This window comes from Bos indicus, chromosome 4 (genome assembly GCF_029378745.1).
Source record: "Bos indicus isolate NIAB-ARS_2022 breed Sahiwal x Tharparkar chromosome 4, NIAB-ARS_B.indTharparkar_mat_pri_1.0, whole genome shotgun sequence".
In the NCBI taxonomy this organism is placed as follows: domain Eukaryota; kingdom Metazoa; phylum Chordata; class Mammalia; order Artiodactyla; family Bovidae; genus Bos; species Bos indicus.
This window is the reverse complement of record NC_091763.1, coordinates 78,446,708-78,471,209: the sequence shown is the minus strand read 5'-3', so window position 1 is coordinate 78,471,209 and position 24,502 is coordinate 78,446,708. Positions and strand designations below refer to the sequence as shown.

The window sequence follows — 24,502 nt, the reverse complement described above, 5'->3', positions numbered from 1 at the left end:
GATGTTCCTACCGATTTGTCTATTAACTGATGTAACAAGGATTTTAATTAAGGTGATGTGGTTGGATTGTCCACACAAGGCATAGACGCCCCTTGTAGATCAGTGGCTATTTGCATACCTACGGCTGTGGCTTAGCTGGTAAAGAATCCACCTGCAATGCAGGAGACCTGGGTTCAATCCCTGGGTTGGGAAGATCCCGTGGAGAAGGGAATGGCAATCCACTCCGGTATTCTTGCCTGGAGAATCCCAGGGACAGAGAAGCCTGGCAAGCTATAGTACATGGGGTCACAAAGAGTCAGACACGACTGAGCCACTTTCACTTTCAGTGACTTTCACTTTTCCCTCTAAAGCCCAAGAGGGTCTCCTGCCTGGCCCATACCCTGCTAACCTACCTGCACACTCAAGCCCACCCTCGCCTGGCACCATCCTTACTCTTCCTTGGTTCTGACCCAGGCCAGGAGCATCTAGTCTCCTGAAGGCGTACCTGGTAGAAAGAGGGGAGAGGGAGGAAGAGAGGACATGACGAAAGGAGAGACAGAAGGGAAGCCCCGCCTTTCCTGTTCTCCAGCTCCCAGGGCTGTGCTGAATGGCAGCCCAAGGAAGAGAGGAGCAGGAGGAAGGCAAATGGGAATGAGAGATGCAACCCCAGAGGAAATTCCCTTGATCCCCAATCTCTGCAGCCCAATCTGCCTGCCCCTCACTTACACCTCTGTAGCCTGGCTCCAACTCCCCACCAGAGTTTGGGTGTAGAAGTGCCCGCCCCTCTGCCAGGGGAGGTAGCCTCCAGCTCTCAATGCCAATCTTCAAGCACATTCTGCAAATGACCTTTTGGAACAAAGTGTTTTGTAAATAGGTACTACTTACATTCCGCCTTGACTTTTGGTATACATATTTTTATACTTCCATTCATATACGTACAGCTATTTGAGTCCATAAGTGCCTGTACTTGCATTTTAAGACAGGCTCCATCATTTTAACCATATTCCTGTTTTTAAAAACCAACTCTCAGGATTTCCCTGGTCGTTCAGTGGTTAAGAGTCCCAATTTCCAATGCAGGGGTTGCTGGTTGGATCCCTTCTCTGGGAACTAAGATCTCCTATGCAGGAGGTCCAAAAAATTATTTTCATTTTTTTAAAAAACCAACTCTCTTTGCTATCCATATTTTTATAATAACATTTGGATAATTTTACTATTTAGTAAATAGTAAGAACTATTACTAAATAGTTAAATTACAAATGTTCAAATTACCATACATATATATATATAAAAAACAGTGATCTTCATGTATATGACATTTACATATAATAATTTATGTATATTACACACAGTATATATATTTTATATATATATATAATATTAAACATCATCCCCAAAAAAGGTACTAAAATGTAAACTATGGGAGTAGAATTATGGAGTATTTTTAAGTCTGTTCTACTTTTTATGGTTTCCAAAGTTCTTTTTAATACACACACTACTTTTATAATTGGACAAATAAACATAAATATTTTAATATATGAATGCCTGCTGCTGATGAAATCCTGGCTGAAACAAATAGAAAAAGGGTACTTTGAGAACAAAATTTTCCAAATTTGGATTTTCAAAACCAGAGTTATCTATTACTATTACAATGTTTTTAAATATGACAGAAATTTAGAAACTGTCAGAGTAATAGAAACCTATAATTGAGACTAAAAAAAAAAAAGATCTCCTTCCAGGCATTATCTGTAGTAGGAAAAAATCTGGCCAATTCTTAGAAAAATAAACCCTTATCTAGATAGATCTCTCAAGTGACAGGAAGTGTTGCTTGGTGAAGTCTTACATTCTTGGTGAATTTCCTGATTTAAAGACACATGTGCATTTTCATCATTTCTGAAGCATATGTGATTCTAACTCAAAATCGCAAGGGCTCCCATCCTACCTGGTTAAACCTATATGAAGCAGAGCTGTGTTTGCAGCAGACAGTGAAAACGAGAGTGGGCAGGAATGAATTAGGAGAGCTGGTCCTGCTCCAGCCATGGGACCAAGGACCCTGTCCCTGTAGGCTTGTCATTTACCCATCCAGAGTCCCAGCTTCCTCACCTGAAAACTGAGTCCACCTAACTGACCACCTCAGTGCATTGCTGTGAGGCCCTGTTGCATGGGACCATCTGAAATGCTGACCTCTGATGTGGCTACAGCTTCTCTGTCCCTCTCCCTGAGAGGTGCACAGTTCTAGGGAAGAAGGCAGAGGCCCCGGGAGCAGACAATCCTCTCAACAAGCTTCACGAAAATGTTTCAAAGCACAGAAACAAGAAGAGCCACAGAGGGTAACTATATCCGAGATAGGAGGGGCTTTGATGGACGCCAAAGGAGAGACTGGAGAAAGGAAAACTCTCCTTGAAGGAACATTTGTTGGTCTCTTTTCCCAAAGTCATGGGCAGTTGAAGGAATAAAGTGACAGAATTTCACAAAGCAGTCCCTCTGAAGACCAGTGACGTGCTAGGGCAGGCCTTTGGTTTGGGGACACCCAGGACAGAGCAGTGGCAGTGAGCCTCCCTGGTGAAGGTCTTAAAGAGGACTGCCCAGTTGCTCAGTCATGTCCAACTCTTTGTGACCCCATGGACTGTAGCCCATCTGTCCGTGTAATTTTCCAGGCACGAATATTAAGTTCAGTTCAGTCGCTCAGTAGTGTCTGACTCTTTGCAACCCCATGAACCACAGCACGCCAGGCCTCTCTGTACATCACCAACTCCCGGAGTTTACCCAAACTCATGTCAGTGGGTTGTTATTTCCTCCTCCAGGGATCTTCCCAACCCAGGGATCAAACCCACATTTCCTGGATTGGCAGGCTGATTCTTTACTACTGAGCCACCCAGGAAGCCCCTTAGAGAGGCCGGCTTAGACATAAACTATTATACAGAGAATGGATAAACAACAAGCCCCTACTGTATAGCACAAGGAATGATAGTCAATGTCCTGGGATAAACCATAATGGAAAAGAATATGAAAAAGAATGTGTCTACATATATATGTGTGTGTATAACTGAATCACTTTGCTGTACAGCAGAAATTAACATAACACTGTAAGTTAACTATACTTCAATAAAATGAGCTTAAAACTACAAAGGCCCACCCAGATCGTCCAGCCCAGCTCCTGTTTCCTCTCAGTGATTCAGAGGGGCCGTGGAACGTGATGAGAGCCTGCAGTTCAGGTACGGGTGAAGCTCCGTAGTTGCTGTGCCTGGTTCGTCAGATGATCTACTAAAATACTGTGACAGGAAAGCATCTGGTGGGGGATCCAGGATGTACGGGGTATTTTCCCAAGTGCAGGAGGGGATCTGAGCAGAGAGAAACGTGAAACCCTTCCATACAGCACACATAGGGCCAGTCATTGCAGGGACATCGCCAAGCAAAGTGTTAAAAGGTTGCTGTTATGTCTACAGAGCAAGACGAATCCCCCAACAACCGAGACCCTATAGAGGGATCGTGTGCAAATTAGGGCCAAGCACACCAACAATCGTCTTTCAAAGGAAACATGAAGTCCTCATAGACCAAATTGCCTCCCCACATTTCCTGAATATCTAATCCAGATGGCTAATTGGTGAGCCCTTCTACAGTGCCTGTCTCTCTGCCCTTTTGACTTCCCTTTTGTTTATTTAAAGATGTCTTGAATAATCTTCCTAAGAAGGGGTTTTCTCTGTCAGAATCATCAGGATCAAGTAACAGTCTCACAGGCTAAGGATAGAATGACTGGGTTGAACAGATAACAAAACTTCAGCAAGGAAACCCAGAATGACTTTGGTAGACAATGATTCTGAATTCATTCTAAATGAACTCTTATGGATTTTTCTCAATGCCTGTGACAAAGCAGTCTGGGGTTTTTCTTCCTGTCTAGTTAAATGAAAAATAATTAATATTCACTTCACACAAATGCTTACTTATTAATATGACGAATTTTATAGAAAACAGATGGCTACTTTGAGCCTGGCCCACAATATTTCTGAATCTTTCATGGGATTCTAAAATTTCAAGGAAAGAGAACTTATAAAATTTTCAGAAATGGGTGTCTACTGGTTCTAAAGGTGGTGATGGGGTCTGTTTTAGACAGTTTCTTGCTTTATCCTTGTCTCAGCCTTGTTCTCATAGAGATAAAAGGCAGATACACAGAGTCTTTTCATACACACATCTTTTCATGATGCCAAGCTATAAAGTAAAAGATCTCTGGAAAGGCTAAAAATAAGGAAAAGGTACATTTCCATAGAAAGCAAACCAGTAAGTTTTTCCTGTGAAGAAACTGGTCCTTTGGGCTAGGATGCCCAAATACGTTTTTGGAGTTGAAATGATTAATGCTCAGTTCATCTGTATTTTAATGGGGAGGGGGGCAGTTGCAGAGAGAAGGAAACTCCTAAACAATGTCCATAGAGTTTCCCTCTTTTGTCATGATCGTGTAGCTTCTGAGATGAATATTAGAGGGATGAAAAATCAAATGGATGATAGAGAATATCCTTGAGGGTGAGACTAAGAAGATCTCATTTTACCTATGTCTGTAAAGCTTCCATTTCTGCCCAATGGGCTACATGTCTTAAAGCCCAGTGTGCCTCTGAGCCTGAGCCACTGGGCCACTTGGGTGACAGAGGTGACTGGGTCCAACAAGGACCCAGGAAGGGTGCAGGGGCCAGAGCTCACAGCAGGATGAGCCTGCTGCCCTGGGAGCCCAATCACTGCAATCAAGAAATGCTCTGAGCACTGGGAAGGGTCCCAACCCCAGGTGGTCTTGGAACTGTATTGGGTTGGCCAAAAACTTAATTTGGGCTTTTCTGTAACATCTTATGGACACTAGGCACAAGGAGCAGATGTCACTTTTAATGATTTTAGTGCTTTTCTAACATAAGGAGGTCTATATAGTCAAAGCTATGGCTTTTCCAGTAGTCATGTATGGATGTGAGAGTTGGACCATGAAGAAGGCTGAGCACCGAAGAATTGATGCTTTTGAACTGCAGTGTTGGTGAAGACTCTTGAGAGTCCCTTGGACTGCAAGGAGATCAAACCAGTCAACCCTAAAGGAAATCAGTCCTGAATATTCATTGGAAGGACTGATGTTGAAGCTGAAAGTTTGGCCACCTGATGCGAAGAACCGATTCATTTGAAAAGACCCTGATGCTGGGAAGGATTGAAGGTGGGAGGAGAAGGGGATGACAGGATGAGATGGTTGGATGGCATCACTGACGCAATGGACATGAGTTTGAGTAGGCTCTGGGAGTTGGTGATGGACAGGGAAGCCTGGTGTCCTGCAGTCCATAGGGTCGCAAAGAGTCAGACACAACTGAGCAACTGAACAACAACAATAAACACATAGGAGATACAAGAATCAGGCTCATAAAATCCTCTCCTGTAATGATGTATCTGGGAAAACAATCTAAAAAAGAGTGGATATATGTACTGATATATGTACAACTGATTCACTTCGCTGTACAGCAGAAAGTAACACAATATTGTAAGTCAACTATACTCCAATAAAATTTTTTTTAGAAATTCACTCCCCCCCCCAAAAAAATGAATCCTCTCCTGAAAATATCTAACTATCTAAAGGCCTGTTCTGCTAGTTTTTCCCAGAGCACAGAGGGCCTCATTCTGATCTCCACCCTGAGCTCCTTTCAGAGGGTATTGAAGGTCAGCGGCTACAGCGGTTTGTGACTTAGTCCTTGTAGAGGCAGATGGCAAGTGCCAGTTTTTAGTTGGCAGCTGGCTGAAGTCACAGGCATTATGAATGAGACACAATATTAATTATCAGCTGCTGGAGCAGCATAATTCATGACAGCAATCCCTCCAGCCTGCATTTGGCGTCTCTATTATTTCTAGCTCAGCACCTGAATTGAGTTGCTTTCCAATCTGAATTTAAAATTTTCATTTCCTAGGCACTGTAAACACTTTAGAGAAGCTGACATTTTCAGAGCAAATGAATTTATGTTCAAGTCCTTAGCAAAGCAGCTCTTTTATACTCTAGCAGACTTTCGGTAGCCAGACATTTTAGAGTGTATTTTGTTATGTCTATCTTGAGGTTGGAAACTTTTTCTTTTGTATTTTCTGATATTTTTTGTTTATTGATAAGAAAATTTGTTCAATGTGATACATGCATGACTATTTTGTTTATTATTGAAGTATAAGCTCCAGATGATCATTGTATCTAAAGAATTTTTTTAAGAAAGCAATGGCTTATGGCATTTGTGTTAGTTTTAGGTGTAGAGCAAAGTGACTCAGTTGCATATTATACTTTTTCAGATTCTTTTCCACTGTAAGTTACTACAAGATACTGAACATAGTTCACTGTGCTACACAGTAAATCCTTGCTGCTTATCTATTTTATATACAGTAGTGCATATGCGTTAATCCCACAATCCTAATTTATCCCTTTCCACCTTGGTAAACATCAGTTTTTCTCTGTCTGTGAATCTGTTTTGTAAATAAACTCATTTGTATTTTGTTTTAGAGTCCACACAAAAGTGATATATTATTTGTCTTTCTCTGTCTGACTTACCTCACTTAGTATGCGAGTCCCTAGGTCCATCCATGTTGTGGCAAATAGCAATATTTCATTCTTTTTCCTGGCTGAGAAATATTCCATTGTATATACATACATATGTATATACATATACACACACATACGTACAGACACATGTATATACATACATACATGTATACAATGTGTGTTTTATATGTAATTACATATATATGCATTTACATATATGTGCATATATACTTATGTGTTTACATATATTTACATATTTATATTTACATGTTATATAAATATTACATATTATATGAATGTGTATTTACATATATACGTGGTATATACAGGTACCACATCTTCTTTATCGATTCATCTGTTGCTGGACACCTAGGTCCCTTCCTTCATCTTTTCTGGATATGTACCCAGGAGTGAGATTGTTGAATCATATGATAGCTCTATTTTTAGCTTCTTAATGAACTCCCATACTGTTTTCCATAGCAGCTGTACCAATTTTATATTCCTACCAATAGTGTAGGAGGGTTCCCTTTTCTTCACATCATCTCCAGCATTTATTATTTGTAGACATTTTGGTGGTGGCCATTCTGATCCATGTGACATGATACCTCACTGTAGTTTTGATTTGCATTACTCTAATAATTACCAATGTTAAACATCTTTTTATGCAGGTGTGATTTTTTTCAGGTGCAAGCAAATCCTTTCTAAAATATCTTGTCTTTCTCCTTGTTTCCTATGTAATTGCCTCGATTTAGGAATGGGATAAACTCAGCTGAATGAAGAAGATAATAGAGACCCAAGTTTCATTGGTTGTTGTCGTCATTGTCATTGTTATTTTTCAGAGTTATCTCAAACTTTGCCACTCAAGAACGTTAAGTCCAGTACTTACAGAAGGAATAACTATTCTGTTTAGCTAATGCTCAACAGATGATTATACAATGGTTACAAAGCCAGATAAACATGAAGCAACCATGGATGGACCATTTGCCCTCACTCTCAGGAGACCAGTCAAGAACCAAGCCAGGATTAAAATAAATAAATTTATATTAAAAAAAAAAGAAACTAGCAATGAAAAAAAAAAAAAAAAAGAACCAAGCCAGGAACCAGAAGTCAGCCGCGTTACTGACCTGGATGATTGATGCTCAGAGTCCAGCGGAAACATCAACAGCCCCACTGGGAATTCCATTCCCTATAAGCACTCTGCTTCCTGACTTTTACATGGGGACTCCTGGTTGGCATTCCATTTTGTTTCAGTTGGCCTGTTTTTTTGTCAGTTTCCCTCTTCATTCATGTACCTTTCACAATCCACCACTCTGCTTGGCTCCCACCCTACCACCCTTGATAAATACGGAAATAAAACCACCACTCTGCTGTAGTCATTCAGCTCTCAGAAATACAAAAATGAGTAGGATCCATTATTATAGCATCTCCCATTTAATGTTCTTCCTGCAGAATTTTCGTTAGGATTGTAACCTTTTCTACTGTCACATTTTTTTTTTCTTTTGAACTGATGTTCTATATTCTAGAAATCATGCAGAAAGAATACATATTCCCTACGTCCAATACACATTGTGCAAAACACAAAGAGAAAGGGCACAGCAGAGAATGCACAGACACCCTTTTAAGAAGCACAAATAAATTTACTTTCTGTTCTCAGCTCACATTGTGCCCATTTGTCTTTTTTTCATAGACCAAGACCACAAGAATCTTCAAAAGAAGAAGTGCCAAGAGGCCTAGAATCTCAGCAGATGTTGGCATTAATAATGGACCAAATGAGAGCTGATGACAGAGACATCAAGTCTGAAAACAACACAAAGAATATAAATACTGTGAGATAGCTCCCCCATCCCTAACTCTGCCTATTGCCAAATATTTTCATTTCTTCCACATTATTCATGGTAAAGTACAGAACACGGAGCCACACATCACATCCAAAAATGCTCTGCTGGTGACCTTGTTTGTTTCACTCCTTTTCATTGTAGATGTCTTTACATAATAAATTGACGGTTATTAAAATCACAGAATATTTACTATGAGCTTATTTTACTTATTTACTATAAGCTTGTATCACCACTTTGAATCAAAAAAGGATTTAAGGTAAAGGATAAAGTGAGAAGGAAAAAGGGTAAACAAAGGCCAGAACTTTACCTAGAATCAGAACTGAAGTAAATCTTTAGGAATAAATGCCACTTTTGAGCTTTTGAATTATTTGCCATTAGCATTGACACCCAGCCCTATACAATTTATCTGCCCACAAAAATCTCAACCTCCCCCCAACTCCACACTCTATCCCATAAAGACACACAGGACAGGTGTCCCAAACCTGTGTGCTCTCCCCCACAGACACAGAAAATAATCCTTATTAAAAGGATTAATAAGGTGGGTGTTAGGATCCCTAATACCCACCCTGTTCGGGAACCTGTGTGGTTATGCAGTGCTATTCTCAAGTTCCTTTACTTGCCATGTCTGAATTATTGCCAGAATTACGACCAGGAGTTAAGGAAGGGCAAATCATTATTTTAGGATTCAAACAAAAATCAGAAGGAATTGGAATTTTCAAAATGAAACACAGTTGAAATGCAAAATAATAAAGGGTCAAGTGATGCAAAATAAAGGGATCCAAAAGTCTGCGTGTGCATGCAAGCACGTGTGTAGCATATGAGGTCTATATAAATGTATAATTTATTCATATGTAATCTATATAAATGTATAATTTATTCCAAAAAGAAATAATCAGCATGAAAATTCAAAGCAATCATATGTCAAAAAAAAGAAAGTATGACAACCAGCAAGCCCTGATGGTTACTAGTCCTTATTTTGTGTCAGATACTGTTTTAAATGCTATCCATAGAGTGTCTTATTTCATATTCTTATTTTACAGATAAGGAAACTAAAGCTTGGTGAGGTTAAGTCACTTGCCTAGGGCTCACACAGAATGGCAAAATGTATCCAACCAGCTCTGCCTCCCAGGCAAGAGCTGGCCATTACTGTGTGCTGCCTCCCAGTGGCCAGAGCTGGTAATTACCAAGCCTGAATTTAAAAAGTTGGCTTAAAGCTCAAGATTCAGAAAACGAAGATCATGGCATCTGGTCCCATCACTTCATGGCAAATAGATGGGGAAACAGTGGCTGACTTTATTTTTTGGGCTCCAAAATCACTTCAGATGGTGATTCCAGCCATGAAATTAAAAGACGCTTACTCCAATGGCACCCCACTCCAATACTCTTGCCCGGAAAATCCCATGGGCGGAGGAGCCTGGTAGGCTGCAGTCCATGGGGTCGCTAAGAGTCGGACACGACTGAGCGACTTCACTTTCACTTTTCTCTTTCATGCATTGGAGAAGGAAATGGCAACCCACTCCAGTATTCTTGCCTGGAGAATCCCAGGGACGGGGGAGCCTAGTGGGCTGCCATCTATGGGGTCGCACAGAGTCGGACACGACTGAAGCGACTTAGCATAGCATAGCATAGCATACTCCTTGGAAGGAAAGTTATGACCAACCTAGACAGCATATTAAAAACCAGAGACATTACTTTGTCAACAAAGGTCCATCTAGTCAAGGCTATGGTTTTTCCAGTGATCATGTATGGATGTGAGAGTTGGACTATAAAGAAAGCTGAGCGCAGAATTGATGGTTTTGAACTGCGGCGGTGCAGAAGACTATTGAGAGTCCCTTGGACTGCAAGGAGATCCAACCAGTCGATTCTAAAGGAGATCAGTCCTGGGTGATCTTTGGAAGAACTGATGTTGAAGCTGAAACTCCAATACTTTGGCCACCTGATGCAAAGAGTTGACTCATTGGAAAAGACCCTGATGCTGGGAAAGATTGAGGGCAGGAGCAGAAGAGGATGACAGAGGATGAGATGGCTGGATGGCATCACCGACACAGTGGACATGACTTTGAGTGAACTCCGGGAGGTGGTGATGAACAGGGAGGCCTGGCGTGCTGCAGTCCATAGGGTCGCAAAGAGTCGGACATGACTGAGCGACTGAACTGAACTGATTTTCCTTAGTGAATATAGTTTTGAAAAAAATTACTTACAAACAGTTGGGGGGTTGCGTATTTAAAGGAAGAAAACCATGCCAAATGTACACATACGTGTGTGCAATGCTGGGTCTGTGCTATAGGTGTGCATTGTGTTTGCTATACACCTCACTGGCAGATATAGTTGTCATCAAGGAAATAAAACACAGTGCTCCATTTGAAATTAATTTTAGTTTAGAATTCTATTCACTTTGCATGACTTCTTAAACCCTTCTGATGATATATCTGAGAGGTGGAGGAGCAAAAAAAAAAAAAAAAATTATTTCCTGGAATGAAATCTTTCAGATTAAAAGTGTTTCTCTCCCGGGATAATCCTAATGTCTAAATTGGAAAATCTTTCATATGAATGTCTATACCGCTTTCTTCTTAGCAAGATCCAAAGAGTCAGCCAAAACTATGGAAAGAGACTGAAAAGAATAGGTCACATCCAAAGAAGTCCTTTCAAAATATGATAAGATAATGCCCCTAAACCTGCATGGAGTTCATCAATGAGGAAAAACTGGGAGCGTAATTCAATTCCACACAGCAGAAATGCTCCCAGGATCAGAATCCACCACAGAATCTTTAGTATCTGATTACAAATGAGAAGAGTACGAAGGATCAGAGGAGTTCTAGAGCTAAGCCTGGCAGTGGTGCATATGCCCCACCCATATTCCACGGCTGCAAGGAATTTCGGAGAAGGCTGAGAGATGTGTTTCCACTGTGTGCTCAGGAGAGAAAGGAAATAGGGTTTCATAAACATAGCAGCACTTTCCCAGTCACACACACACACACACACACAAGGCAGACCAGAAGATTTAGCAATGCTCTATCGATAAAAGACTCATGTCCGTACTATACAAAGAGTACATGTAAGTCAATAGAAAGATGGAGAAACATACTAAGAAAAACGGTCAAAAAGTGTAAAGTAATTCAAAGCAAATCAAGTGTACAAATGACTTAATTGGCTGGTAGTGTATCTGGGGGCTTCCCAGGTGGCACTAGTGGTAAAGAACCAGCCTGTCAATGCAGGAGACGTAAGAGACTGGGGTTCGATTCCTGGGTTGGGAAGATCCCCTGGGGGAGGGCATGGCAACCTACTCCAGTATTCTTGCCTGGAGAATTCCATGGACAGAGAAGCCTGGCGGAGTACAGTCCCTGGCATCACAAAGAGCTGGACACAACTGAACACACACACACAATGATTTGAGACAACTGGCGTGTAATTACCTGAATTAAGACATAGCCACAGAGCTGCAGGCCTTCACAAGGGCCCTGTCCCCAAACAGGAACAGCCAAAGTTCTCATTTTGGGCAAAGGAGGGGGAGTAACTGGAACACATCTTATACTCGAAATATTTCTACCCTACTTACGGGGTACTGTCACTTCCCTGGTGGCTCAGATGGTTAAGCATCTGTCTACAATGCGGGAGACCTGGGTTCAATCCCTGGGTAGGGAAGATGCCCTGGAGAAGGAAATGGCAACCCACTCCAGTACTATTGCCTGGAAAATCCCATGGACAGAGGAGCCTAGTAGGCTACAGTCCATGGGGTCGCAAAGAGTCGGACACAACTGAGCAACTTCACTTTCACTTTACAGGGTACTATTCTTTGAATTGATGTGAAATTCAGAAAACATAAAATTAACTGGCTTACATTCATAATGTTGTGTAACTACCAACTTTATCTAACTCCAAAACATTTTCATCACTGCAAATTGTTTAGGGCAGAACTGACATGATACTCCTTCATTTAATAAACGTTTATCAAGTGTCTGTCACGTGTCAGGTACAGTTTGCCCATATTATTTTTCAGAGCAAGGAGATTATTTCACATTTAAACATAAGCAAAACTTACCTAAAGGAGGTTAATTGGACCTGGAAATTTGGAGAAGGTCATTAACTATTTTAACAATGTTCTCAATGACTATGGGTTAAGTAGGTTTTCTAGTTCTTCTTCAATTTTAACTATTCTCTAAGAAAATCATTTTTTTGGTATTTTGAAGTATCTTTTAATCAATTTATTCCAAAGACTCTCTTGGCTCCTCCAGAATCAGTCACATGGTGTTAGAAAAATAATAAACATGTGTTTTCTGAGCTGATTTAGAATTTAATGAGAGATGACATCTCAACCTGATAGGGAGCATGGCTAACTTCTAAGCTTATTAAAATAGTATATAGCTATTGTATATTTCCATATAATTAACCTTCTCCAAAGATGTTTTATATCCTTCTTGGTCTTGTAACTCTTATGTTGTGCTTTCTGGTTTTATTGCTTCCCTCCAGAATTTTTTTACTTGTCTTTTCTTACTATATGGACCACATTTATTCTCCACCCTGGCCCCTCACTTGAAAGTGATTCAGTTTGGTTTACTTTTTAGTATTGGTTCTATTTCCTATTTGACACCCAAAATTATATTGCTCTATTTTTCAGTGGCATGCCATCTGACATGGCAGGCACTTGGTAAATGTCTATTCAACAAAGGAATAAGTATTAGGACAACTGCCTTGAATGGGCTTCCCCCAGTGGCTCAGTGGTTAAGAATCCACCTGCAATGCAGGGTTCGATCCCTGGGTTGGAAAGATCCCCTGGAGAAGGAAATGGCAACCCACTCCAGTATTCTTGCCTGGAAAATCCCATGGACAGAGGAGCCCGGCAGGCTGCAGCCCACGGGGGTCACAATGAATGCAGGCCCTGAATGCATCTAGTGTGCAGCCATGACTATATCCCCCATACTGCACTATCATTTTTATAATCCTATCTTCCCTTCCTTTAACTATTCCTCCACACTACAAGTTTTTGTTGTTTTCCTAACAGATTTGATCATGACCACATCTTAAAAATCACCAGTGGCTCTCTAATGCCAAACTCTTCAGAGAACTGTGCCTGCTTTTCTAGCTTCACCTCCAGTTTTGTAATGTCCACATGCCTGGACTCTGGACAGAACCTCAGGCAGACTTCTGTACCTTTCCCATCCATGCCCTGTACACTTCTTGTCAAATCTCACACCCAAACCCCTCAGAGGTTACTTCCTCTGACTTCCTGCTCCCCACATCAAGAATTACTCCCTTTTTGTTTACACAATATTTTAAACGTAATTTTCAAAAATTCACCACATTAATTATACTTCAATCGTTCACCTCCAGTCCAGACTAAGAACTCCTTAGAGCAAGGAGCAATTATTCATCTTTTGTACCAATAACTGTTATAACGCTAGGTACTTAATAGTACCAAGGATCAACACTTTAGGACTTTAATAGGTGCTTGAGAAGGCCTAAGTTCAATTTCTAACACTAGACAATTTCTGCTGCAATGAGTTAAATCTACCTCTCTAAATTGGAGTCCCAATCACAGCCATTTTCCCCTAGCAAATGTGTTTAGTAATAAAATCTCTCCCAGAGAAACATCCCATACTCTTAATTTTGCATTTCATTTCCATTGTCACAGGCCCCGACAATCAAATTTCACCTACTTAACACTGTGGCTGGAAATGTTTACTCACAAATTAGGGGTTGGCACAATAGAAAAGGCCAGGCTGTGGAATCACAAAATCAGGTTCTTAACACGGGTTCCTACACTCAGCACAAGTTAATACCTCAGCTTTAAGACTCAAGTCCCAATTTTTTAAATGTCAATACATTATCTACTTTGTTGTTTTCGCTGCACATTAATAAAACACCTAGCACAATATGGTGGAGAAGGCAATGGCACCCCACTCCAGGACTCTTGCCTGGAAAATCCCATGGACCGAGGAGCCTGGTAGGCTTCAGTCCATGGGATCGCTAAGAGTCCGACAGGACTGACTGACTTCACTTTCACTTTTCACTTTCATGCACTGGAGAAGGAAATGGCAACCCACTCCAGTGTTCTTGCCTGGAGAATCCCAGGGACGGGGGAGCCTGGTGGGCTGCCGTCTATGTGGTCACACAGAGTCGGACACGACTGAAGTGACTTAGCAGCAGCACAATATGGACATGAAAATTTTCTTTTTAATTACAACTGTATCATGCAGCAGGCATGAAATCTCCCTGGGGCTGTTTCATGAGAGAGACGTAATGGGATAATGCGCCTATCCCTTGCCACTTGCACAACAAGAATAGTATCCATAATCCAAATACTGGCTATGTGGGGGCTATTTATAAGTAAAATCTGAATTACTTTATATATTTTTCAATATATTCAAATTAACATTTAACCTTCCACATCTTAGGCGTGTAGTAGTATGATTGTTGTCTATCTTTTTACAATGGTATTTCAAATTCATGGGACTCTTGTGATCAGACTTCACTTTGTTTCCTTCTGTGTTAATGTACATAACCACCAGATTGCACCTAACAGATAGCAATCAGTATTTTTTTGTTAATAATGGCCATAATTTTGGAAATCTAAAATTATCTGTAAACAATGCCCAGGCTCAACACGTATCAAATGCTAAATCAATATAATGAAAAGCAAGCTTCAGAGGTTGCTCGATATTTAATGCAAGATGTAATGTAGCCATAGTCAAAGAGATGCAATTACCATTAGGGGAAATGGAGCTCTACTGAATCAAACAAATCAAAGTATTGTGATACAGCTACAAGCCTTACAGAGATGTATTTCTGTTCTAATTATAATGTAGCCAGTTTGATAAATAAGGTTGTCTCTTATGCTTTTTCTACTTTAGGTTATTTACTTTATAGATGAGACACACCATCAACTGATTAATACGAGTTCTAAGTATTAATTTTACCATAGATTTTTTTTTTCCAATTAAGATGGGGAGACACAGCCTTTGGTATAAATAACTTATTTCCATGACAATAAAGGATATCATTAGTGTTCACTGTCAGTCGTGCAGTCCTTTGGTAAGGGGGTAGCTAGGGCCTCTTTGCTCTCAGTAAGTGCTCTGGGCTGATGGATAAATACACTAAACTTAACGCCCTGGTTGTTGGCAGCCCTGACAAAACCACTATTGGCAGTCATTGTAATGGCTTTCAGGTGGTCTCCTGTCCCAAAAATTGTTAATGAGCGGCTGTTAATTTTGGAACTAGCCACTAGTTTCAAGGCACGCTCAGAAGGCTGGTCTGGGACCACATTAATTCGCTTAATCAGCATCGCAGCTCGCTCTCTCTCCCCGGGTCCTCCTAAGGTATCTAGAATAGACTGAAAATCCTTGACAGCAGATTCGCAAGCAAACAACTCCTTGTCCTTCATAAATGCCTCCAGCTGTGGCAGAACCTGCTCTTTCCTCTCCTGCTCTGCTTGTTCCGTGAGCACTTTTTCTTTGAAGATAAAGTGGCAGCCTCCATAGCTGAGGGCAGATACGTAAGTGATTAAAGTAGTAATGTCCAGGTTGACTCTTTTGCACACGTCCACCTTGATTTCTGTAGGAAACGCGACACTTGCTAGGATGTTTTCTCGGTCTACCCGGGTCACCTGCAAAAGTTCAGGGCCCTCATCATCTGATTCACTCTCACTGGGCTGGAGCTCTTCAGGGTGATCTAACAGAGAATTCACCGCTACTATGTCCCCCCTCACTGATATGCCCATTTCTTTCAGCTTCTCAGCCATGGGGCTGGAGACACTATTGTAAAATGCAAAGATGATGTGAGGGTTGCTATACTGCACGGGCTGCTGGTGACTGGCCTGGAGGAAGTCTTCAGCCTGCTCAATGATGCTTTTGTCACCATACTGGCCCCTGCCCAGCCAAATATTATGCAGAGCTTCAGCCTTGCGGCCAATGGCTTTCACCCAAGTATGACCACCATTTGCAACAACATCCACCACAAGGGTCTGCTTTTCTCCAAAGGTGTCTGTGTAACCGAAGACATGGAGAACACTGACCACTTCCTCCAGGTTTTCTGCTGATTCCACGATGGCTCTGAGGTGTGTCAGGTTAGTGCTCTGCAAGTGGGACTCCTTAATAGCTACTTTTCCAGCTTCTACTTTCTGTAAGAATTTCAATTCCGCCTTCAACTTGCTGCACAGCTTGGCACCACCTTCGATGCCCCCTTTTCTTGATCTGGAAAGTGATTCTGCTCTCTTTATCAGTTCCTTGGCTATGGCGATGCGTTCACAGAGCATGGAGTGTGCAGACATGCTGACAGCATTATTCCTTTCCTAAGAAAACAAAACAAATAAATCAACTGCAAGCATTTTTTCACTCAGGATTGTTAAGATTCCAATCGGACAGCTAAGATTATGGAGGCCCCGAGACTATGAACCTGGGATTCTGGGTGTCTGGAGTGACTTCCTCTTCTGAGAGCTAAGGAAAGGAAGACCGCTATACTTCCGAACTCCTTACCTACGCTGGTTTGCAAGACTCTTTACACTTTCATTTTTTCAGCTTGAAGGTCATGGGATCCACAATATAACCCAGGTTAGGATAAAATGCAGCGGGCTGGCAACCTGCTACATGAGAAATTTCCTTATAAGCAGCCTTACTATTTGGCTGTCAAGAAATCTTAGAAGGCTCGGAATGTCACGATAAAATGGTTCAAGTATCCGCATAGACTGGCTGGTTAAAAAATTGTCCAAAAAAAATAAATTATCCAAAACAAGAGACTCTCTCCTAAATTGAGCACTCTAAGCTTTTCATACTTGGGTCTCCTTCAACCTCCTACCTCGTGATTCCCAGGGGCATATGGTACACGCGTCAAGCAATCAAGACTGCCTGTTCCTGCCTGTGACGTCAACCCAGCCTATTTCTAAAGACCGAAGGAGCCCACTGACTTGCCTCCAGCTCCCACTCCAAAAGAAAAGCCTGAAGATAATCTACGGAGCAGCCGTGGCGGCCCGAGCGGGCGGGCCTGAGGTCAGTGGGGCCTTCCAAGAGGGCGCATTCGACCCTTCCGGGTCCACCTGCACGGCGGGCCCCGCTGGGTGGGCTGGGGCTCCAAAAGCCCCCGCGACCAGAGCCGGGTCTGCGGCGCGGGCGGAGGGGGGTCGGCGGCCCGGCGCCCACCACCCTCCTCGCGGGGCGGGGCCAGTTAAGTCCCCTCCGAGCCTCAGAAGGGGCGCCCCGTTCCCTCTCCCCTTCCCCGGTTCCTCACCGGCAGAGCCCAGAACTGCGAGCGCGAGCAGGGGGCCACGTGCGCGCGAGGCCGGGACCCGCCGGGAAACCTCACCGGGCAGCCCCCACCCAACTCAGGCCGCCGCCGCTGCTCCGCCTGCGCAAGCCCTACCGCCTCGGGCGCCTAACGCGTCACGTGGCCCCGCGCCGGGTGACGCCAAGTCCGCGATTCCCAGGCGGCAGCGCGGCCTCGAGAGCGGGGCTGACGCTAGCATGGTGGCCATGTTTGTTGATGGCACCGACTTTTCCTAACTGCCACCGCGGAGCGAACCCAGGGACGCGCGGCTTCCTGGCTCCAGGGGAGGGGCAGGGGTGGAACTTTCAGGACCGCGCCTTTCTCACTGGCCACCGACCGCTCGATCCCCAGCGTGCCTGGTCGGCTGAACCCGCACCCTAGCATTTGATCTAATAGTTAAGACTTTGCCTGGGGCGGGAGTCGATGCGTTTTGGTGGAGAAAATCTCCCGGTGGCACCCAGCTCCCCTCCTCGGGCCAAGCACATCTCTTTGCCGTCAAGCTCAAACCCCTAGAGTGCCAGACGAGGGTTGTTGTAGAAAATGCTTGGCTCATTTTAACAGAAAACTGGCTGGAGAGGCTTGTCAGAGGTTACACAGCTGGTAAATACTGGAGCTGAGAGTTCTGACTCCAAGCCAAAGCACTCACCACTGCATCATCACGGACTCTGCCTTTCTAAAGACGACAAATGGTCAGTGGCTTCCGAAGGGCTGAGAAATTGACCTTAACCCTGCTACGGTGTCCAGAGTCACCCATAAAGTAGAAAGTGAAGTCGCTCAGTTGTGTCCGACTCTTTGCGACCCCATGGACTGTAGCCTACCAGGCTCTCTGTCCATGGGATTTTCCAGGCAAGAGTACTGGAGTGGGGTGCCATTTCCCTTTTCATAGGATCTTCCCAACCCAGGGCTCGAACTCGGTTCTCCCGCATTGTAGGCAAGACGGTTTACCGTCTGAGCCACCAGGGAAGTCCTTAAGCCTCATTCTAAAAATTAGAGAACTTGAAGTTAAATTTTATCCTGTGCCTGCCTGCTCCTTTCAGTTCAGTTCAGTCGCTCAGTCGTGTCCGACTCTTTGCGACCCCCTGAACTGCAGCACGCCAGGCCTCCCTGTCCATCACCAACTCCCGGAGTTCACTCAGACTCATGTCCATCGAGTCGGTGATGCCATCCAGCCATCTATCTCATCGTCTGTCGTCCCCTTCTCCTCCTGCCCCCAATCCCTCCCAGCATCAGTCTTTTCCAATGAGTCAACTCTTCGCATGAGGTGGCCAAAGTATTGGAGTTTCAGCTTTAGCATCATTCCTTCCAAAACAACACCCAGGTCTGATCTTTAGAATGGACTGGTTGGATCTCCTTGCAGTCCAAGGGACTCTCAAGAGTCGTCTCCAACACCACAGTTGAAAAGCATCAATTCTTTGGCGCTCAGCTTTCTTCACAGTCCAACTCTCACATCCATACATGACCACAGGAAAAACCATAGCCTTGACTAGATGGACCTTTGTTGGCCATGTCTCTGCTTTTGAATATGCTGTCTAGGTTGGTCATAACTTTCCTTCCAAGGAGTAAGTGTCTTATAATTTTATAGCTGCAATCACCATCTGCAGAGATTTTGGACCCCCCCAAAATAAGGAACAAACTCACAAAGCTAAAAAAAAAAAAAGAAAAGACTGCACAGGAGACATGTCAATACATTTTTGGAAGACCAAGAGCAGTGAAACTTACTCAATGCTTAACATATGGCAGGCATTGTTCTGAGTGCATTTCACATATTAATTTATTCAATCCTTTTAGCCTAAAAGATACACTTTATTTGAACCAGGAAGCCAAGCCTCTCTGCAGATGGAGTAGTTAGCATAGACAAAACTGCATCAAGTGATTCACAAAGCAGAACTCCCAGAAGGTTCTGGATACTAGGGGAGTAGTTGAGGCAGGACTGGAAATGGGCATTGCTTATGTTGTATATCCAACAGACACATAAGTCCTCTCTCCAGTCCTGTGAAACTGGGACTGTTACCCATCCTTCCCCAGGCAGAAGTCTAGCATTTATGATGTTGAAGATAGGGGATTAGAAAGGTTCCAGACACATTACGAAGACTGCAAGTTACTATCCTGAATAGTAAAATGCTGTTGGCCCCTTTTCTGCCCCTCACAAAACAAAGGCACTCCTGTCCTACTCCCCTCATCACCCTCTCCCCCAAACCCTATTTTTCTCTGTAACAGAGCACATGAAAGACCACAGAGAAATGATTTATAGGTGATATTTGGCATCCCCCAGTTGGTGGCTCAGACGGTAAAGAATCTACCTGCAAAGCAGGAAACCTGGGTTTGATTCCTGGGTTGGGAAGATGTCCTGGAGGGATGGCAACCCACTCCAGTATTCTCGCCTGTAGAATCCCATGGACAGATTGGTGGGCTATGGTTGCAGTGAGTCGGACATGACTGAGCAACTAATCACAGCACAGTAAGCAGGTTTGGGACTCACAAACAGCACTTACAAACATTTTTCTGTTTGGAATCTAAAGGAAACAGAAAGCAGGACAAATGTTTTGTTTTTAAGTATCTTTAAACTAACATTCTCAGGTGGCTCAGATGGTAAAGAATCTGCCTGCAATTCCGGAGACCTGGGTTTGATCCCTGGGGTGGGAAGATCCCCTGGAGAAGGGAATGGTTCTTGTCTGGAGAATTCCATGGACAGAAGAGCCTGGCAGGCTACAGTCCAGGGGGTGCAAAGAGTGGGACACGACTGAAGTGACTAACACTTTCACTCAGATGAATCAAGAGAATTTTTTTCTAAAGGGGAGATAATGGAGTATAGGAAAGAGTTCTTCAAATTTAAAAGTGCTATCCCAAATCTTAAAAACATCAATAGAAAAGTAGGAAGTGTCTACTACTAAAAGTAGCAAAGTCTACTAAAAAGTAGAATTTAAAAAACACGTGAAAAATACAGCAAAAACAAAACGATCTAGTATCCAATAAGAGATTCAATGTGGAGACAATTCTTTTTAGTCTAGAATTCTTAAACCCAGCCAGTCAAGAAAAGGGGAAGAGGATGAGATGGTTGGATGGCATCACCAACTCCATGGATGAGTTTGAGCAAGCTTTGGGAGTTGGTGATGGACAGGGAAGCCTGGCGTGCTGCAGTCCATGAGGTTGCAGAGTTGGACACAACTGAGCAAGAGAACTGAATCAAGAAACAGAATAGTTTCTATATACAACTAGCTTAGATTAGAGCAGGAAGAGAGGGTTCTTTCTCAGAATGGTGTGAAGGGTAGGGTGAGAATTGTTAGGATTACCTGATATCTGACCAAGAGGAAAGCAGACTGAAGAGGGTTTTACAATCCTACCGGGGGGGGGGGGGGGGGGGGGGAACTGGTAAGAATTAGTGAGCCACAGAAAAAAAACAAAGCAAAAAAAGTGAGGAAAAGCAATCACAGTATACTTGTGTGCTATGTCACTTCAGTCGTTTCCAACTCTTTGCAACCCTATGGACTATAGCATGCAAGGCTCCTGTCCTTGGGATTCTCCAGGCAAGACTACTTAAGTGGATTGCCATGCCCTCCTCCAGGGGAGCTCCCCAACCCAGGGATCGAATCCACGTCTCCTGTGTCTCCTGGGTTGGCAGGCAGGTTCTTTACCACTAGAGCCATCTGGGAAGCCCTCACAGTATACTTACATACCAATAAAAAAAACCTTTTAAGCTCAACATTGTGATCTAATTAAAGCAGAGGGGAACTGAGGGAGATATGAGTTCAAAATTCTCATATTGCAGAAGAAAATGTGTATATGGTAGTTAACTGCCGGGAGCCAGCGTGAGGAACTCCGCCCGTGGCCAAGGTCATGAGGAAGGAGGCTCGGCATACGCAAAGGCAGGATCGAGCCTCAGGAGTCCCCCTGGAAATTCTCGAGCATCTACCCCCAAAACCAGAGTCTGCCTACTTTACTGCTTTGTGCTCTCACCTACACCTCTGACTTTACAAGGGGCTGTCCCCCACCACCTCTCTCTGAAAAAGAGTTAACTTACAGCTCCAGTTGATAAAAGTTCCTGGGCGTGACAAGAGTGTTTCAACCTACAAACTCCTCTGAAGGTTATTCCGGCCACATGTGATTGTTCACAGCCTCCCAACCGTGAGAGGCATGAGATGTTCTAAACTGTCTAAATACAGATTCCTTTGAGCAGTTAAAAGATTGATTAGAAATTGTATTGGTGAAGGGTTTTTCACTTGTTGGGCCAATGTTTGCTGCCAAGTTTCCATATCCCTTACCTACTGTGTCCCTGGCAGTGTATTGATTAATATAATTGGTGTATAGGAATGTAAGTAGTACCTTTAATGTTTATAACCTTGGACCCTTGAGTTAATTCTTTTCTTGTTATAGCCCACCACACCTTTGCCCTATAGGAATGCAACTTTAATGCTTTTGGAGGGTGGCACCTGACTTTAGAATAATCACCTTTAGAGAAAAATAAGTTTTCTGAAGAAAGGATCTTAAAATGTTAACAGGCCTCTTGACCAGATGATGTAAATCACCTAAACTTTTGCATATGATAAGTTTGCAGGAAGAAAGCTTGGCTTCAGTTAGGATCAAGGACTGCTGTCCTTGCTGACTCTACCCCTTCCCCCATTATCCTCTATGCACAACTTAAGGTATAAAAACTACTTTGGAAAATAAAGTGCGGGCCTTGTTCACCGAAATTTGGTCTCCCCATGTCATTCTTTCTCTCACCTTCTGGCTGAAGTCCTATCTGGGGCGTGGAGGCTCGTCAAGCCTACTAATTTTGCCTGGGCTTCTAAGATCTGACCAGGGAGGCCTTAGTGTCTCCTCTCCTTCGGGAGAACGGGAGGACGCCTGTGGCCTACGTAGGTGACATAAATTCCTTATTTTGGAATTTTATTAGCTTTCCAAGTAAACCACGTTATTCAGCCTCTTTTCTCCACTGAATTTTCTCACTGAGTTATCCTTATTTAACCACTCTTTATATCTTTAATTCTATAGTATCCTGATCACCGAAGCCATCTCCCCTTCGAATTCCCTGGATCCACCGGGGCTGGACCCCGGCAGTTAACCTTTTGGAGTCCAGAAACGACCATAAAAGCCTACTGTTTTGAAATACAGGAGTACCTGATAGAGTACTTGAAAAGTGAAAAGTGATGAATGGTCAGGGACAACGCCTTTGATCAGGGTTAGTTGTCCAACTTTAAGCTCATGCTTAGGAAGCTATCATTTGGTAGCCAAATATTGCTGGTTCCATAAGGTCCTTTGGAGCAGAGTCATGGGAAGAGTATCAATTGAAGGACCTGTATGAAATAATATGACATTAACACAGGACCACTGGACTGGTTTCAAGAAATTAGGATTCTAAACCAAAGGACTTACTAACTCTTCTTGCATGTTCTCAGGCTTGTGTTTCTTTACAACAGGGACTCAGAGCTTGCCTACATTTGTAATAAGGACTGAGAGCAGGCATTTTCAGCCATGAACATAATTGAGCAATAGATGAAGAATCCTCTGATCATACTTATCAGCCCATCAGTGCCCAGTAAATTAGCAGTTGATAAAGATCCGTATTACTTTTCTTCCTGATCCCCCTTTCCTTTTGAACTCCCTCTGACCCCCACACATGTGAGTTTTAAATATGTCTACATTTCACTGCTAATAATTGTTTTGCAAAAACTTGAATTCACAGTTCAGTGAGGAATTAGAAAAGAAAACAAGTGGAAGCAAATGTTCTAAGAGAAGATACAAAAAAAAAGAACCAAAAATGGAAAATGTACATGAGGAGCATTATGACACTTAAAATAAGATTTTAAAAGCTAGAATCCACAGGCTAGAACACTGAAGAGTTTGGAAAAGTGTAGGGATGCATGCAATCGGTTTCTAGACCAAAAACTTTTGAGTTTCCCAAGAACTAGGACAAAAGGGAACAACTTGAGGTCAGTGAAGAGAACAAACTGAGAACCAAGGGAGAAGTGTTCATGGAGAAGCTTCAGTTGAACTGGGCTTTGGACTTAATGGGGCAAGAGGCGGAGATGAGACTCTGGACACAGATGTGCTTCAGCTCATTTTTCCTCCCTTTATTCCATACGATTTATTCTGTTAGCACTCCATAACAACCTCCATGTGCTTTTTGTCCTAAATAAAAATGCCTCTTCCCTTCTTTGAAGAATTTTGGCATTCCTCTGATTTCTTAATGTTGGACATTAGCGAGCCTAAGCAAATTCAACGGAGCTGAAACTAGCTGAAACTTAACCATTAACCTTGCCAGGCCTTTCACTTGCAGAATAGAGGTTAGTCCTGAGAAAACCCTCTGAGATAATTACCATGTGCAGTCACTCAGCCAGTCAAGGAGGAGAGGTGAGACCTAACTCCAAAACTATTCCTTTCGACCACTAAGTTCTCTTTTTAGCATGCTGGATTCATAATGTACTAAGAGCCAACAAGGGGAGGCTGTAATGTTAAATGAAGCTTAAGACAAACGTCTAGAAACAGGTCAAGCTGGCATCTCCCATCTCTCATCATAACACTCCTGCTACGCTAGGGGTTAACGGTGACAGTGGGGAGAACTGGGAATCCTGACAAAAATACTCCAAGATAAGTCTCTTTCCTAAGAAGGCTAAACTTAACCAAATCTTTTGAGATCTTTTGAGCCACATTTAAGTCACAGAAATCCCCATCTCTTTGTTGGTAAGAACAATGACATTCATAAACTATGTTCTGTGAGCAAGACTAATGACAGGATTTCTCTCATCCTACGATGCCTTAAAAAAAAAGAAAGCTTTAAGTGCTATGCCTTCACATATAATGGAAACAGGGTTCTGATATTCCATGATTAGCTTGCTGTTGGAAGTCTTAATGTGCAGTGAAGGTTCTGATTACAGAGGTTACATGAATGAGGGAAAGACTTAAGCCGTAA

At 42.9% G+C, this 24,502-nt stretch overlaps 1 protein-coding gene across 4 annotated transcripts; it reads right to left on the bottom strand.

Annotated features, from left to right (window-relative positions):
• Positions 1-14,982: 14,982 nt before the first annotated feature.
• C4H7orf25 (chromosome 4 C7orf25 homolog) lies at positions 14,983-17,712 on the bottom strand. 4 transcript variants are annotated; one of them, XM_070788046.1, is made up of 2 exons: positions 17,692-17,712; positions 14,983-16,627 (listed from the first exon to the last, which is right to left on the bottom strand). In XM_070788046.1, the coding sequence occupies exon 2, from the start codon at positions 16,604-16,606 to the stop codon at positions 15,341-15,343; it is 1,266 nt and encodes a 421-aa protein (XP_070644147.1). In that variant the 5' UTR covers positions 16,607-16,627; positions 17,692-17,712; the 3' UTR covers positions 14,983-15,340. The 4 variants fall into 4 exon arrangements, with proteins under 4 accessions (XP_070644147.1, XP_019814527.2, XP_019814530.2 ...); XM_019958968.2 differs by lacking the exon at positions 17,692-17,712 and adding an exon at positions 17,560-17,690; XM_019958971.2 differs by lacking the exon at positions 17,692-17,712 and adding an exon at positions 17,244-17,541.
• Positions 17,713-24,502: the final 6,790 nt, after the last annotated feature.